Source organism: Bombina bombina, chromosome 10 (genome assembly GCF_027579735.1).
Source record: "Bombina bombina isolate aBomBom1 chromosome 10, aBomBom1.pri, whole genome shotgun sequence".
Lineage (NCBI taxonomy): Eukaryota > Metazoa > Chordata > Amphibia > Anura > Bombinatoridae > Bombina > Bombina bombina.
Window position 1 is genome coordinate 114144774 of NC_069508.1, and position 17892 is coordinate 114162665.

The 17892-nt window shown below is 35.5% G+C and overlaps 1 protein-coding gene across 1 annotated transcript in view; it reads right to left on the bottom strand.

Moving 5' to 3' along the window:
• Window positions 1-2014: 2014 nt before the first annotated feature.
• Window positions 2015-17892, bottom strand: part of LOC128640862 (tenascin-N-like) — a 103399-nt gene continuing 87521 nt past the window's right edge. Inside the window, exons 10-15 of the mRNA XM_053693307.1 lie at window positions 14463-14595; window positions 12941-13092; window positions 6459-6555; window positions 4451-4615; window positions 3865-4028; window positions 2015-3293 (exon numbers count right to left, since the gene is read on the bottom strand). Coding sequence (XP_053549282.1) covers window positions 3198-3293; window positions 3865-4028; window positions 4451-4615; window positions 6459-6555; window positions 12941-13092; window positions 14463-14595 — 807 coding nt within the window. The 3' untranslated portion in view covers window positions 2015-3197. The remainder of the gene's footprint in view (window positions 3294-3864; window positions 4029-4450; window positions 4616-6458; window positions 6556-12940; window positions 13093-14462; window positions 14596-17892) is intronic.

A 17892-nucleotide genomic window follows, 5' to 3' on the forward strand; every position in this document is an offset into this window, starting at 1 on the left:
GATTGTGTTGGGAGTAATAGTTAGTTTTTATTATTAATTGTATAACATTTAGGTTAGCAGTTGACAGTCCTAGGAAAGTACAGAAGAGCTCAAGTCGCCAAGGAATTTATTTCGGAGGGACGGTGGGTTGAATTTTTCCTATAAGGTTTTCGCTCCCACTGGGTTCTTCTGTATTAATGGGTATAAATAGAAAATGGGGCAACATAGGAGAAATTAAAGTGGGGGAATGTGGTGTCATAAAACCAGAGAATTTATCCCTAGAGTGTTCAAGTAGTTAATTCTTAAATTTACAAGCATATTTTAAAATATAGACTAGGCCTCTGGCCTAGTCTTTATCTAAGAAGGACACTCCCATGTAGCCTTTTGATTGGTGTATGGTAGGACACACCTTAAGTGAATTAAGTATACAATGGGAGCCAACAGTTAGTATGCACACTTTTTATCTTCCTCACCTCCTGGAAGCAACTGATGAGAGAGAGGGCATTGGAGGACTGAACTGGCTGAGTATATTAGCATTCTTATACATTTACTTTGGGACAAATTCTCTTGTTCACTATGTTTAGCTAATATTGCTTAATCTGGGTTTGTTTAAAATACAGTTGCCCTATATAATTTGGACTATATAATTTGGACTGTACTGTATGTTTGTAGCTCTTGGTATTTCTTGAGACTTGTTTTATATTTTGTAGCTTATAGATAATTGTTAATCTTCATACCTATATTATTTGTCTTCCAATAAAATAATTTTAAAAAAGTGGACAACCCCTTTGGTTTAATATTCTGGTACTAATTACCACCACAATGGTTGCCTACATTTCCTATGTTTGTGGCCCCCTCTCCTCATGTTCTTCTACTTATGATAAATCCTCTTCCAATAATTAAAAATATTATATTACAATCTCATTTTCCCTTTCAACATTTTACAGTAAGATTAAATACATGAAGATCTTGTTTGTTGTAATAGATTTGCAATGGCCACTCACCCCCTACCACTTACCTTATTTTGCAGTGATGTTGCTAGGGGGGCAGGAATGACACTAGACCCCTAACATAATGGCTGCCCCCTAACTGAGATTATTGCTCAATTTTCCCACCACCTCTCTGTAAGGCTTCTCCAGCTGGGCCACCCATGCACAATCCCATCATGTTCCACAGACATCCAACCCCGCCCATAGAACGCCCAGTCCTGCCCTTAGAACTTCTAGTCCACTCAAAAATCATCCAATCTTACCCCTTCGATCACAGTCCCACCCCAAAACACATGTTGGAAATGTCACCCCAATAATTAAGTCCTGGAGATGCCACTGTTATTTGGTGGAACCAATCCTGGCTTCTTACTGGAGTACATAAGGCTTAACACCATGGGGTCAATTTATAAAGCAGCGGATGCTGCTTCTGACCCACTCCGCTTCAGTTCCGCCCGAAGCGGAAGCTTAGATGCAGTGGTCCTAAGACTGCTGCTCCTTAACTCGTCCGCCAGCTCTGAGGTTGCGGACAGCAATCAGCCCGATCTAATATGATCAGGCTGATTGACACCCCCTGCTAGCAGCCGCAAATCTGCAGGGGGCGGTATTGCACCAGCAGTTCACCAGAACTGCGTCTGGAAGTGATCCTGATCACTTCCAGCTGCTTTCAAGGTATTGCTGTGATGCCACGATATTGAGGCATCACTGCAATACCTTTTCTGGCCCAATTCACTTGCATTTATGTATTAGTATCTATTAGACCTTTATGGTGAAGTAATACTGAGCTATAGTTTGGTATAAGTTTTAGTGGAAGGAAAGTTGGTGGAGTGTCATTTCATTCTCAGATACAGGCAGCCCAATTTAAGCACAAAGTATAACATGGCAGACACAAAATTATATATATATATATATGTGTCTATATGTGTGTACATATGTATTTATGTGTTTATATGTGTACGTATGTCTATAAATAATAATTATTTCATATTTTCATCTCAGTGCTAACAAAACAAATGCCACCAAAAATAAAAGAAAATCCAAAGCATAAATAATTTGTTCATTTTTATTTCCCAGTTTGACACAATTTATTGTTGAAATTATGACAAAGTTTAGCAATAAAAGTCACAAGAAAAGTTGACATCATAAATCAGTTGTTCACTTGCCAGCAAGACCTGTTACAAAATAATATTTACATATTCTACATGCTGTGTAGCACGCATTTACCAGCCTTCCTGGTAAAAGTTGTACTAAATTAAAAAAAAAATCATACTGTGCTGTTTGCTACTTTCAAAGTACAGTACCAGGATTAAATTCAAGCAAAAAAATTAATAATATATATATATATAGTGACAAACTAACAAATAAAATATTTGTTTTGCATCTCTGACTCTGGTATAAGATTTGTAGCCAACACTGAATTATTTTAGATATGCAACAGTTATACTGAACTACAATCCTTAAAAAAAGGATTGCTCTTTTGAAGCGAGCCATTAATTCAAGTCTATTTTTCAATATTACTTTAAGAATGTGCCTAGCTATATTCTGTTGAATATATCTTACAAAACTTAAGGGGACATGAAACCCACATTTTTTCTTTCGTGATTTAGAAAGAGAATGCAATTTTAAACATCTTTCTAATTTACTTATATTATCTAATTTGTTTTATTCTCATGATATTCTTTGCTGAAAAGCATATCTAGATATGCTCATTAGTTGCTGATTGGTTGCTGCACATAGAAGCCTTGTGTGATTGGCTCACCATGTGCATTGCTTTTTCTTCAACTAAGGATATCTAAAAAATGAAGCAAAATAAATAATAGAAGTAAATTGTAATGTTGTTTAAATTTCTATTCTCTATCTGAATCGTGAAAGAAAGATTTTGGGTTTAGTGGCCCTTTAAGGGGACATAAAACACAATATTCTTCTTTCATGATTTGGAAAGAGCTTACATTAAAAACAAAAAAACAAAATTCAACTTTCTTTTATCATCAAATTTACTTTTTTCTATTTGTGTACAAATAATAAAAAATAAAAAATTGATTATATAAATTAAATTGGGAAGTTTTTTTATTGGAAAAAAATATTTGTTTTTTAATTATGAATAAAAAATATTAGGCATTTTTGAATGTTCATATTATGTTAATCTGCTCTATTAAAAAAAAATAAAAAATTGGCTTGTAACATTCAACTCTGTTTTTATTACCACAATCACTAAAAAAGTCTATTTTATCATTAGATATTGCTTTCAGCCGCTAGATATGGACGGATCTTCATTTCCACAAAAGGAATGGAAAATTCATGACCCTTCCACGGTTCCCAGTTTATTCCCTAATAAAACAAAACAAAAACAAAAAAGAAAACAGATTAAATAAATGCTTAAGAATAAACATTTGTTGGTTAGGTTTGTATTCTAAGAAGAATTTTTCACTTGGTTATCTGAAACATTTCAAAACCTACTGATGTCTTTCTCATAGAAAGTAATTTTTTTATGTTGTAAAAAAAAAAACTGACTTTACTTCAGACCCGCTTCAAAATGTTTCAGATAAAGCAGTGACATTATAAATGTGTGCTTGAAATTAGGGATGTGCATTCAGCAATTTTGTTTGCTGCCTAATGTTGAAGAAGGCTGCTGTTAACGGTATTCAGCTCTTTTCAAAGCCAAATTTACAACTTGTGAAAGTTCAAAACACTAAGATCTGTGCAAATTTCCATTTTTACAAGAATAAATCCAGCTCCCAAAACAGCCAAATGCCATGAGTGACCGCTTCTTCCGCATCCCATTCCGCAGCTAACGAAACTGACAAATGGAAATCTCTATCTTAATTTCTACTAGATTAAGAATTGACAATTATCTGTTTTTTTTTTATGGTCCTAAGTATGAAGTTTCTTTTTTACATACCTGGCTGTGATTGGTTTCTCCATATCGCCCATTAGGGTTGGCAAGGTGGCAGTTCTTGTACCAAAATGCCCCACGGTGGGAAAGTGCACAGTTAGTAAGTGCTATGTCATTATCTTTGTCCCAAGTAGTAAATTTCCATCCATTGTGGTAAGTAAGAGCATCCCCTGCAAAACAGCAAAGACAACATAAGATATTAACTCAAAGAGGCCCATTTATCAAGCTCCGAATGCAGCTTGAAAGACCGCTGCTCCATAACCCTGTGCGCCTGCTTTGAGCAGGCGGACAGGAATCACCACAATTTAACCCGATCGAGTACGATCGGGTTGATTGACACCTCCTTGCTGGCGGCCCATTGGCCACGAGTCTGCAGGGGCGGGGTTGCACCAGACTCTTGTGAGCTGCTGGTGCAATGCTGAATACGGAGAGCGTATTGCTCTCCGTATTCAGTTAGGTCTTGCGGACCTGATCCGCACTACCTCAATGTGTCTAATTGTTAATACCATAGAATATGCATTATGACTATGCAGTTCTATGCATTAAATGCAGGTGTTTCAGTATGTTTGTAATCATACAGTGACTGGCATACCTGCAGTGCCTGAGTAGTCGCTGACAGTGAGCCGGTATCTTTCTTTGGATGAGCCTACTTGGAAGTTTTTGTATTTGGCATAAGCAGAATCATCACCAGCTCGGAGGTCCACACGTAATTCATACTGTACTGGTGTGGAAGTTATCTTGTGAAGCCACTCAAGACCTGCAGAAAGAAGCAGAGAAAAAATTGTTTGTAGTCTGGCAGCAAGTTAGCACTCAATGGCAGATTTAATCGAGTAAACCCCATACTAACGCTTTCTCACCATTTTTCAACACCAAATGCTCAAAGACTTTACCTCTACCACCTTCCCTCCCTCCCATCCCACCACTAATTGCTCTACTTTTTATTGAATTAATGCAAATTAACAACCACATTCAATTCACACAAGGGTATCACTTGATCCATCTAGATAACTTTACCCTCTAGTCATGTTTGTTATACTTCTGATTCTATTAAATATAAACACATATTCGTGTTCTCACAACAAATTACTCAAATATTGAAGTAAGGAAACATTTGGGGGTCTATTTTTATATGTGCGGACAGACATGATCCGCTATAGCGAACCATGTCCGCCGCACATTGATAAATGCCATCAGCATACTCTGTCGACATTTATCATTGCACCGGCAGTTCTTGTGAACTGCTGGTGCAATACCGCCCCCTGCAGATTTGCAGCCAATCGGCCGCTAGCAGAAGGTGTCAATCAGCCCGATCATACATTATCGGGCGGATTGCTATATGCTGCCTCTGAGTTTAGGAGCAGCGGTCTTAAGACCGCTGCTTCTTAACTACTGTTTCCGGCGAGCCTGAAGGCTCGCGCAGAAACATGGGGAACAGGGGCCATTCGGCCCTTGTTAAATAGACCCCTTGGTCTCTTTCCCTATGTTAGGTATAAGGTTATATCCATCCCACCACTAATTACTTTTTATTGAATTACTCAAAATAAAAAATCACATTCATTTCACTCAATCTGGTCAAAATTTAAATGTACATAGATGAGTTACATCTTTAAATAGAAACATATTTGCAATATATATGTATTGGCAAAATTGGTTCTAATAAATGTAATCACTGTTTTAGTGTTAACATGTTTCTCTGCACATGCATGTGAAGCATAGCTAGATATTCTCAGTGCACCAGCATTTTAAATACTGCAGCTACTATGAGCACCAGTGGGGCTTGTATCATGTCAACAATTAACAAACTGAATTATTACCATATGGTACAAGCACCTAAGGCTCTCTTAGCAAGTGATGTGTTTAAAATGCTGGTGCACGGTGCATACTTAAATACACTTTTGAAACTGCAATAGCCTTTATTAAAAGCATTTATGCTAATGCACGTATATTCTATTCAAAACTGAAATATATCCATCTGGATTCCAATTTTGGCTGGAATGTCCCCTAAAGGTTAGCACTTGATCAATTTAGATTCTGATATATTTATAACTTTACACGTTTGTTCTACTTCTTCTCGTTCTCACCACAAGTTACTTAAATACTCTTTCACTGTGTTATGTATAAGGATTGATATCATGCAACTAATACATTTTAAAAAAAAACTATCAGAGAATTAGTGGACTAGAACAGCTTCAAGTGTTGACAGCAATGCCTTTCCTTGCAGTACAGAAAGTAATATTTTTTGGACTTGAGTTAGTTATTAAAACCATATAAATCATCTCATGTTTGAGTCGGATAAAAGAACTCTAGTAATTATAAGAATACAACAGTAGACAATTAAATGTAAACATACTAAACAATTTGCCATACAATTTAAATATACATTTTTAATAATGACCAATGTATAAAAGGTCCCATAGATGTGGTGTTTATCAGTTTTAAAAACATTTATACAATTGTATTTAACTTCTAACTTACATTTTTAATAATGTGTCTGTAACACCATGAACTCATTATTTTTCATTACACAGAAAAGAATGTAGAAAAATAAATTTGCATAATTAAATGTGAACGTTTCCTACAGTGTGTATGTTGTTACCTACCAAGCCAGTATTCATGAGCAGGATCCCCAAATCCCTCTATGTACGGCCTCCATTTTTGGTAAAAGTCAACCTTGCCGCTGTCCCTTCTCTGAAACACCTGCAAAGAGTAGTTACTCATTACAAACTGGTACATTGTTTTTTAGTTTTATTCGTCCCTCTTGCTCTAGTGCTGCTCACCTGCACTTGACCAGCATTTTACTATCAATTTACTTGAGAGCCATCCTCAAAAATTTAAAGTAACATAAAAGAGCAAAAAAAAATCCTCTGTGTTAAAGATGTTTATTACTGCTATATTGACTGCACATAACTAAATGTTTAATCCCTGCAAAGGGCTTAACCACATAGTTAAATTGACTCCAAAGCAGCAATGCACTACTGGGACCTTGCTGGTGATATCTGGCCAAGAGGCATATGTGTGTAGCCACCAATCACCAGCCAGCTCCAAGTAGTGTACAGCTGTTTCTGAGCCTATTTAGGTATGCTTTCAGCAAAGGATACCAAGAGATCACAGTAAATCTCTTGAAATTACATGCTTTCTCTAAACTATCACAGTTTAATTTTGACTTCCATATACCTTCACACCTGTCTAGTTTTCAATCCTAAGCACAGTCAAATCAATCTGTCATCATAACTTTCCTTTTCCATTTGATGCCACACTATATATCTAATGAAATTATTTGGGCCCCATCATTTGCAAAGTCTACAGGCTCAATGATTAAAAATGTGATGTCATGAAGAGTAATCATGCAACATCTTTGGGAGTTTTTTTGAGCATTGTATTGTAATGTTGGCATATGCCCATCACACCCAAAGCCCTGCATAGTGAGATAAACAGATCTCAGACTACAATTTGCCTTTTTTGAGGGACTTTGAAGTATTAACAAGACTTCTTTGATAATCTCATCAGAGCGGAGAGATTTAGAGAATTGGGCCATTTCAAATTGACAAAATCAAGTTTTCCATATCATTTTCTAATAAATGTACTTAAAGGGACAGTCTAGTCAAAATTAAACTTTTATGATTCAGATAGGTCATGCAATTTAAAACAACTTTTCAATTGACTTTTATCATCAAATTTGCTTTTTTTCTCTTGGTATTCTTAGTTGAAAACTAAACCTAGGAAGGCTCATATGCAAATTTCTAAGCCCTTGAAGGCCATCACTTATCAGAATGGATTTGACAGTTTTTCACAACTAGAGGGCATTACTTAATGTGTGCCATATAGATAACATTGTGCTCATGCCCATGGAGTTACCTAGGAGTCAGCACTGATAGGCTAAAATGCAAGTCTGTCAAAAGAACTGACATAAGGGTGCAGTCTGCAGGGGTTTAGATACAAGGTAATCACAGAGTGTTTTAATATAACAGTGTTGGTTATGCAAAACTGGGGAATGGGTAATAAAGGGATTATCTATCTTTTTAAACAATAGCAATTAAACTGTCCCTTTAATACTTATCGCCTATCTAGTCTATGGCTTTAATAGCTACATATTCAATACTGTAACTTACAAATAGACAGAAATATATTTAGTGTATGGCTCCATAAGTCATTGCAAATGAGTATGTGCTTATTCACACTCATCTTTTCCAGTGAGTTTAACGTTTTAACAATAACTATTACAATCAGGTGTTTTACATATTTATCTTTTTACTCAATGTGCCTCTCCTTCCATATACCACTGACATAGGGCACTCCCACTATCACAGTCTTGTCCAATGTAGCAACATATAAAGTTTTATTTACTCCATTTATACTTCATCACTCTAAATTATCTCTATAATTTAGGAAATTGCTTAAAGGACCACTCAATGCAGTACGATTGCATAATTAAAGGGACACTGAACCCAAATTTTTTCTTTTGTAATTCAGAAAGAGCATGCAATTTTAAGCAACTTTCTAATTTACTCCTATTATCAATTTATCTTCGTTCTCTTGCTATCATTATTTGAAAAAGAAGGCATCTAAGCTTTTTTTTTGGTTTCAGTACTTTGGACAGCACTTTTTTATTGGTGGATTAATTTATCCACCAATCAGCAAGGACAACCCAGGTTGTTCACCAAAAATGGGCCGGCATCTAAACTTACATTCTTGCATTTCAATAAAAATACCAAGAGAATGAAGAAAAGTTGATAATAGGAGTAAATTAGAAAGTTGTTTAAAATGTCATGCTCAATCTGAATCACGAAATAATTTTTTTGGGTACAGTGTCCCTTTAACAAGTGCATAATAAAAAGACAAAGATTTAACGCCTACTCTGAACTTCAAATAAGCAGTAGATTTTCTTTTTCTGACAAATTTATTTTTTCTCCCTGTATCATGTGACAGACATCAGCCAATCACAGACTAGTATACGTATACCCTAGTGCATATGCTCAGTAGGATCTCGTTCCCCAGAAAGTGTGAATATAAAAAGACTGTGCAAAATTTGATAATGGAAGTAAATTTGAAAGTGTGTTAAAATTGGATGCTGCATTTGAATCATGAAAGTTTATTTTGACTTGAGTGCCCCTTTAAATATTATTTGTAAAGCCAGTCTGTATGTGTGTGTGTGTGTAAAATTCACAAATTTCCAAATAAATATCACTAAAACAACATAACCCTGAATGTATTATTGCTTTGAACCTCTTCATGGAGTAGTGTGTGATATCAGTAATGCTGCTGCAAGTTGTAAATTATTTATTAATCCCACTGGAACAAAGCTAACAGATAAAACATTATAAGAAATTTTGTTAGACCATAGATTTTCCTAGTCATGCAACTGCAGTTATGCACAGATAATATGCTTCATTATTTTAACATCAAAGTTATGTGCGTAAATCTGTATAGTCAGGTGAATTGGGATTTCTGGTTCAACAATTGTTCATATTTTATAAATTTCCCAAAAGGTTTTCTTTTTGTTGTTTTTTTTTATGCTCATGAAATAATATGAAATTATATTAAGAAATATTTCAATATAATGTGTGTTACTTTAAATGCAAGAAAAGAGGCAATTTGATGTGTCTCTCTAGTAATAAAACAATGTATAAAGAATATATTTTGAAAGCTGGCAGACAAAACATCTTGCCACTGTCTTTATCTTAGTATATAATTCTTCTCAACTTCAGTGCTCCCAACAATGCTGCATTATGTAGGATTATTCTGGTTTACAAGGTGTGTCTTGCTGTGCGCTCTGCTATTCTTCCTTATAAATGTCCCAGACTGTACAACCAACCCCCCCCTACATACTCCTAATCAAACCCAAGCACATGACGCCAGTTCTTCTCCTGCAGTGGTCACAAGTTGCTAAGACTCCACCCACAGTTTGCAACTGGGAGGCTGGGCTGGATATAGAGCAAACCCCAACTGCAAAGAACCAAAATTTCCATTTCCTCAGAATGATTGGACAATATATAAACATTAATGGACAATTGCTTATGTGTGAATATTAGGGATGGGCAAATATTTTGCAACATTCGAAATTGAAAACAAATTTTTATACTTTCGTCCATACAAATCGAATTTGGAATGTTTTTCAAACATTCTAACATTCAAATTTTTAATATTGTTTTTTGAATTTTAATTAACATTCGGTAATATTTGTTTGAATATTCAAATTTCACGTATGTTTTCTGTTAGATATAACATTTTATTTCAAATTCTTTTATGTAATTCAAAATTTTAACATTCAATTTCGATTCAAATTAATGTATGCCACATTCGATTTCGAATGTTCATAATATATCGAAATTACGCATTCAAAATTTGAATGTGTATATTTGAACTATTTTGAACATTCAAATTCAAAAGCAACATTTGTTTAGAAAGCAAAATTAGAAAATCATATGCGATTGTGTAAAATGAATATACAAAGGAATATTCTTTCTAACATTCAAATTTCGATTTAGACACATTCGCCCATCCCTAGTGAATATCTGTGAGACAGTAAAGCCATTGTTAAATGTTGTGAGGAGGGACATATTTTTCCATAATTTTTTCCGCCTGCGATTTTAAACAACTTTCTATTTTTTCTATTATCATTTTTTCTTCATTTTCTTGATATCTTTTGTTGAAAAGCAGGGGGCGTATGCTCAGGAGCCGGACCTTTTCTGGAGTTCTATATGACAGCAGTTTTGCAAGAATGTTATCCATTTGCAATAGGCACCAGATACCTACCTAGGTATCCATTCAACAAAAAAAATATATCATTGGAACAAAGAAAATTGGATAATAGAAGTAAATTGCAAACTATATAATTGTATGCTCTGTCTAAATCACAAAATACATTTTTGTGCTTCATATCCCTTTAAAAGAAAATTAAACACCTCTTGCTATTGTGTAAAAAAATGTACTTTGTCTCACGCTCCTTAGAAAGGTAAAAAAGCTAATTCTGTAACATACATTTTGATAAAAACTAGTTTACAGATTTTGCTTTTTCGCCTCTCTAGAGATCGTGGGACAGGCAAACATTGTTTAATGTCCTTTTAAAATATTTTACTATTATTTTTTTTATTTATTTTTTTATTTATATTTTTATTGAGAGAAACAAAAACAAACAGCTGTTTTGCTCACAGAACAGAAAATTAACAAAACACAAAATTCTCTGTAAGATTACAACATTAAGGGTACAATTCTAGGTGAGCAACTCTGACACTTCCCTCGATTTTTCTTGTTTTTCTTCCCCCATTCCTCAGTTAAACAGTAGAGGCCTCCTCAGGGCCACAATGAAACCATCTAAGTTGGGGGTGCTAAATGAAGATAGGTCCCTAATGGACCCATCTTCAACACTTACCCTCCTATGTCACACGGACCTCGGGTGGGTCAAGGAACAAATAATAAAACCCTAAATAAATTTGCAGACATACAGTTTCTATTGATCTGGCAGTAGGATGAGGGGCACAGCACTGCGTCCAACCCCACGGAAATGAAAAATTTAGTAAGAGAGCCTCAGTAAATGGCTACTGCACAGTAAGCAGTGTAGTCGGGACCCTAGCACCACGCACCACACATCTTGAAGTAAAACTTTCAGACTCATTCTACTCTGGTTTTTGCTAAACCCAATGCATACAAGTCATCCAAGCAGACCCCTAAGGATGGGGCTCTCATGTAATTTTGCACACGCAACAGGTCTGTGTAGGTTGACTGACATGGTATATCTAGTAGCCTTTTAGTCCCAGACACTCCTGGTCTCCTAATTCTGCTTTGTCCTTTAAGCATCAGAGACCTCTTGTGTATAAGTCTCTTTGTAGATCTCCGGTAGGTCAGTTGCTGTGGTGGTTGCTTTGTACCTACGGAATCAGAAGGCCTCTGCGCTAGGGAGATCACTTCAGTGTGCGCTCGGCTGCTACTTAGCTTACTTTGAATGGGCCGCCTTATCGCCTCAATCGTTCCGTCAGGTAAGACTGCAGCTGTGCCATGAGAGGTAGCTTCTTCGGTATCGCAGTGCGTGTCTTGCTTTGGCTCTGTGCATCTCTGACCCTTAAGAATTAGCTCGATGTGTCGCTCCAGCTTGCTATAGTGAGACCGCAGTAGCTCCGCCAGTGCGTCCCACGTCAGGCTACAGGTCCGGGCCATAGTTATCAGATAGGCTTAGAAGGCGGATCACAGCAAAATGATGGCCGAGTATGCAAAATGAGCTTCCCTTTTCGCTCTGTGCACGGCCCCTTAACCCAGGTGGCCAGGGGGGAGACGTCAGGCTTATGTGAATAGGCCGCAGCCTTCCGAGTCTTGCGTTAGAAGGACTTCAATGTGGTTAAAGATGTGCTCCTGTTGCTCCCCTCAAGCTCATACTTCTTATAGGAGAGATCAACTCTGTATCTAAAGTCCATAGACAGGAAAAATCAGTCCATCACACAAATTTCTTAAGGAGCTGTAAATTGTGCGTCCTTCCATGTTGGTTGCTTGGCCACACCCCCATTTTACTATTATTTATGTGGGGATTCTTTCTAAATTGAAGAATTTCAATCTGATTTATAGGTTATTTAATTCATTCATTAATTATTTAATTAAATGGATGTACTTTTGCTGATGAAACCAGACTTGTTGTACATCTCTCCACTAATAGATATAGGAGTTGTATATATAATGTCTTTATTTCAAAATTGTTAGATAGCTTTTTTTATGATATATACATTAAAGGGACAGTGAAGTAAAAAAAAATAAAAAAAAAATTGTCAGATAAAGCATGCAATTTTAAACAACTTTTCATTTTACTTCTATCTGATTTGATTTGTTCACTTGGTATCCTTTGTTAAAAACAAAACTAGGTAGGCTCAGGAGCATACTGATTGGTGGCTGCACATATATGCCTTTTGTCATTGGGTTACTCACTATGTTCAGCTAGCTCCCAGTAGTGCATTACTGCTCCTTCAAGAAAATGTAGCAAAATAGTAAGTTGTTTAAAATTGTATGATCTACCACAATCATACATTTTTTGGGTGTTTTATGACTCTTAGATCAAAGCTTTACATGGCATATTAAAATCTAGAAATCTTGCAATACTTACAATCCATCCACCTCCATCGGTGGTCTGATCACAGTACACCCTCAAACCTTTCCCTGTGTCCCCACCGGGGTAAATTGTGTACACACCACTCTCTTTGTTACCACCGAGGAGGGCTTGGCTGCAGTCTATAGGGTGGGTTATCACCACATACACTAATAAAAAAAAAAGCAAAAAAGAAAAACTGTCACCAATCACAAACAGGAACCATTTATACTCCATTTCAAACAACCACTACATCATTTATGTTTTGACTATTCATTGAGGGAAAAAAAATGTGATGTCATTAATAATGTAATTTCTGGTGTCCTGTTTAATCTCAAAACTATTGTCATGAGATGTTTCATATGTGACATCACTTATGTCATCAATCCTTTACACATGGAAGGTCATATGACAAGTTCTACATACATTATTTCTTTAATTGTTTTATAAAAATATATATTCAAATGTCTTTCAAGCTTTAAAAAATAAACTAGGCAACATTATTCTGTGATATTTATGTTTTTCCAACAAACACCTTCTTTATGGGTACCTATTACTCATGCTTAGTGTCTATGCTGCTTGGATTTTATAGAGGCAGATCTACAACATTATTGCAGAACTGTAACTGTGAATGGCTGGTCACAAACCATCACTGCACTGGGAAAGCACCCAACTGATAATGACATGTATAACCTTTAATTGGAGCCACCATGACATAAAAGAGACAGTATATTATGACTGTTGCTCTTGTGTGCTTCATCATTAGTAGTTTGTGGACTAAAAGACTAAACCACTTTTAGGTAGAGAAAATGTAGAGGACAAAATGGAAATTATTTTAACACTACCTGCCCATCTACCCCCCCCAATTAAAAAAATAAACCTAACTACAACCTCTCCACACTTTAATCATATCTTTGCTGCCCTGAACTACCCACCACAAATAACCATTACCACCCGGTCCTAAATCAATCACCAAAATGTAAACCTTCCTGTCCTTAAATCCCGTCCATAAAGAACTCAGACACCACTCACCAACTCATCCATTGTAATCAATGCTCTAATCTCGCTTTATAAATGAACAATAATGATAATAATAATACCGCACCACTGGTTACTGCTTCATCTGTAAACTCCTCCACTAAATTTAACTCCCAGTGTGACCCACATATCAGTAGCGGCTTTCCGTATTATTTCATTTAACTTGATTTTACTAAAGACTGTTGTCTTCAGCCTTTGTAACTGCTTATCTATTTGTAATGATTCTTTTGAAAGAACAGTATCTGACATTGCTATAGAATTAAATGAATGTATGAAGAAACAAGATATTTTACACTTTAGTGTATAGGCCCCACTGATAAATGGATACAACAGTTTTTTTTCTTACTGGAGAGCAATGTATTTGTGCTGTTGCATACAGAGTCTTAAGTCAATGGAACCAAAAGTAATCTCAGTCTTGTAAAAAGGGAATATTAAGTGGCACTGAGACTTTGGCTCATCTGTAGAAGTACACACAATGATTTATTACAATTTATTGTCTTACATGTGTAAAAGAAAGTGCTGGCCTGTCTGCTTCGCCGAGCTCCTCTGAAAGCTCTAAGGTACACAGTGTATTTCAATCCTTTGCTTAGCCCCTCCAGTTTATAACTACTTTGTGCGGCATCCAATTCAATCTCCTGTTACGGACAAAAAAAAAAAAGAATGTTAATAAAATGCAATACTCAAATAAAACCTTCATGACTTTTGATATGAACTTTACTGAGTTTATGGAGCTCCGGAATTACACAAATAACAGATGACTGAAGGTTATTACCCTTTTCAAAGAAGAGACTGTATTTCACAAAGACAAAATATAATACTTTTCTCTTTTTTTTTTAAAGAAAAAAATACATTAGAACATTTATTGTTGAATTTTTTTTGACTAAGCTATACACCAATTTGTTGTGCTTCCCAACTGCCACTGTTTAAATGAAAAATCAATAAAATCGCAAAATAAAAAATAAATATATTAATTAAAAAATATAATTTAAAGAGACAGTCTAGTCAAAATAACACGTTAAGGATTCCAATAGGGCATGTCATTTTAAACAACTTTGCAATATACTTTTATCATCAAATTTGTTTTGTTCTCTTGGTATTCTTAGTTGAAAGCTAAACCTAGGTAGACTCATATGCTAATTTCTAAGCCCTTGTAGGCCACCTCTTATCTGAATGCATTTGACAGTTTTTCACAGCTAGAAGGTGTTAGTTCATGTGTGCCATAAAGATACCATTGTGCTTACACCTGTGGAGTTACTTATGAGAGGGCAGTGATTGGCTAAAATGCAAGTCTATCAAAATGACTGAAATAAGGGGGCAGCCTGCAGAGTCTTAGAGACAAGGTAATCACAGAGTTAAAAAGTATATTAATATAGCAGTGTTGGGTATATAAAAGTGAGGAATGGGTAATAAATGGATTATCTATCTTTTTAAACAATAAAAATTCTGGAGTAGACTGTCCCTTTAATACCATAGATCTATAGCAACTGATGTTCATAATCAACTTAAATAACCTAAATTGTCTATTTCAGCTTATGGAACCTATCTATCAATGTAGTAATTTTAGGCATTGGAGCTAGAAGCTTTTTTGGGCCCCAATACCTAATACTGTGTGATAAATGCTAGTAATGTTAATAGAATATTAATAGAAACACTGAACATAGCAACATAGCAGGTGTGCAATTAGACATTGGTGGGCTCCAGGCCAAAGACTGTGGTGGAGCCCTAATTTCTACATCAAACCTACTGGCTACTTGCAATCAGTAGATGCTGAGTCGGCAGCCACAAATGAAGAAGAGCTGCTTTTCTATAACTACTAGGGAGGGGCAAATGTTTCGCGACATTTGAAAAATGAAACAAATTTGAACACATTTGTTTCAACTTTCGAATATTTGCACAGTATTCTAACATTTGTTTAATGCAATAGTATTTCTAATGTTATCTCTAAACCTAATATTCAATTGGAAATTTTCTAATTCGAATATTGCATCATTGAAATCAAATTATGTAATAATCAAATTAGACATTTTGTATCCAATATATTTGAAATAGTATTTCTAATGCTCTCTTTAAATGTAATATTTGAATTATCCAATATTCAAATTAGAAACATTTGAATCAATATATTTCTATCTACTATGTAGCAATTTACGAACTTCCCCACCACATCAACTATAGAACTTCTGAATAGTATTTGTTAAATTGAATGTTACATTTGAAACTGGAAATACCATTTGATTACTGAATTATAATAGATATTCGTTCTTATCAACATTTGACTGTCCAAAACTAATGTCAACAGGACTATTCGTTCAACCAAGCGAATTGCACTTTCACCACATACGCCTATCCCTAGTGACTATGAGTCATCGTATGTTCAAGAGTAAATGTACAGTCTTTCTGTATAATTATGGCATAAGGTTTTTCAAGACAAAAAAACACTGAACAGCCATCTTGGAAACCCTGCCACCACATTGTAAACTCATTGCAGGGCCCAGATGAGCCCCCCTTGAGGCGTGGGCCCGGTCTTAACTGAGACATCTGAGACTACTGTAGTTACACCCCTGTGACAGAGCTACATGTAATTGAGACCATAGATCAGATTTATAGCCTTTGCAGTACTCTTTTTGGCAGCTATATGAGTAAGGGCGTAATGATCATAAACTCACCAGCATGAAGAGAAATCGCACAAAATCGTTCCGTCTTTTATTAAGCATTATATTATAATGTTTGTACATTTCCTTCACATCTAGAACCTTTTACAGCGAGATGCCTTCCTCAAGTTTTTTAATGGGCCTCACAAAACTAATGAGACCCCAAATAATCTCCCTGGAGTGGCAGGTGTTTAATTATAGGGCTCTGTACCCCTTTGTATGCCCTGGTGTTACACCAGAATTGATGTATGGAGCTTGAAACCTTCCTTATGTCAACTATATGCCCAAATGTAGCTTAAAGGGACACAGAACCCAAATGTTTTCTTTCATGATTCAGATAGCGCAGGCAATTTTAAGCAACTATCGAATTTACTACGATTATCAATTTTTCTTTATTCTCTTGCTAACCTTATTTAAAAAAGCAGAAATGTAAAGCTTACAGCCAGCCCATTTTTGGTTCAGAACCTGTGTTATACTTGCTTATTGGAGGCTAAATGTAGTCACCAAAAAGCAAGCACAATCCAGGGTGCTGAACCTAAAATGGGCTGGCTCCTAAGCTTTAAATTCCTGCTTTTTAAATAAGGATAGCAAGAGAACAAAGAAAAATTAATAATAGGAGTAAATTAGAAAGTTGCTTAAAATCGCATGCTCTATCTGAATCATGAAAGAAAAAAATGGGGTTAGTATCCATTTAAAACATTTATGAAGTGAAGCTTTCCTTAAAGGGACACTGAACCCAAATTTTTTCTTTCGTGATTCAGATAGAGCATGACATTTTAAGCAACTTCCTAATTTACTCCTATTATCACATTTTCTTCATTCTCTCAATATCTTTATTTGAAATGCAAGAATGTAAGTTAAGATGCCGGCCCATTTTTGGTGAACAACCTGGGTTGTTCTTGCTGATTGGTGGATAAATTCATCCACCAATAAAAAAGTGCTGTCCAGAGTTCTGAATAAAAAAATGCTTAGATGCATTCTTTTTCAAATAAATATTGCAATAGAACGAAGGAAAATTGATAATAGGAGTAAATTAGAAAGTTGCTTGAAATTGCACGCTCTATCTGAAACACAAAAGAAAAAACTTGGTTTCAGAGTCCCTTTAAGGGCCTGTAGAAACCAAGTTGTTTTATTTATTTTTTATTTTTAACAAAAGCCATAGTTAAATGGACACTGCAAATGAGATTCAAACAATTTTATAGTGAAAAATATTACAATCCATTAGGAAACATCATTCTAACACTATTGACCATGCAAATCCATGTGTTTAACCCTCACCAA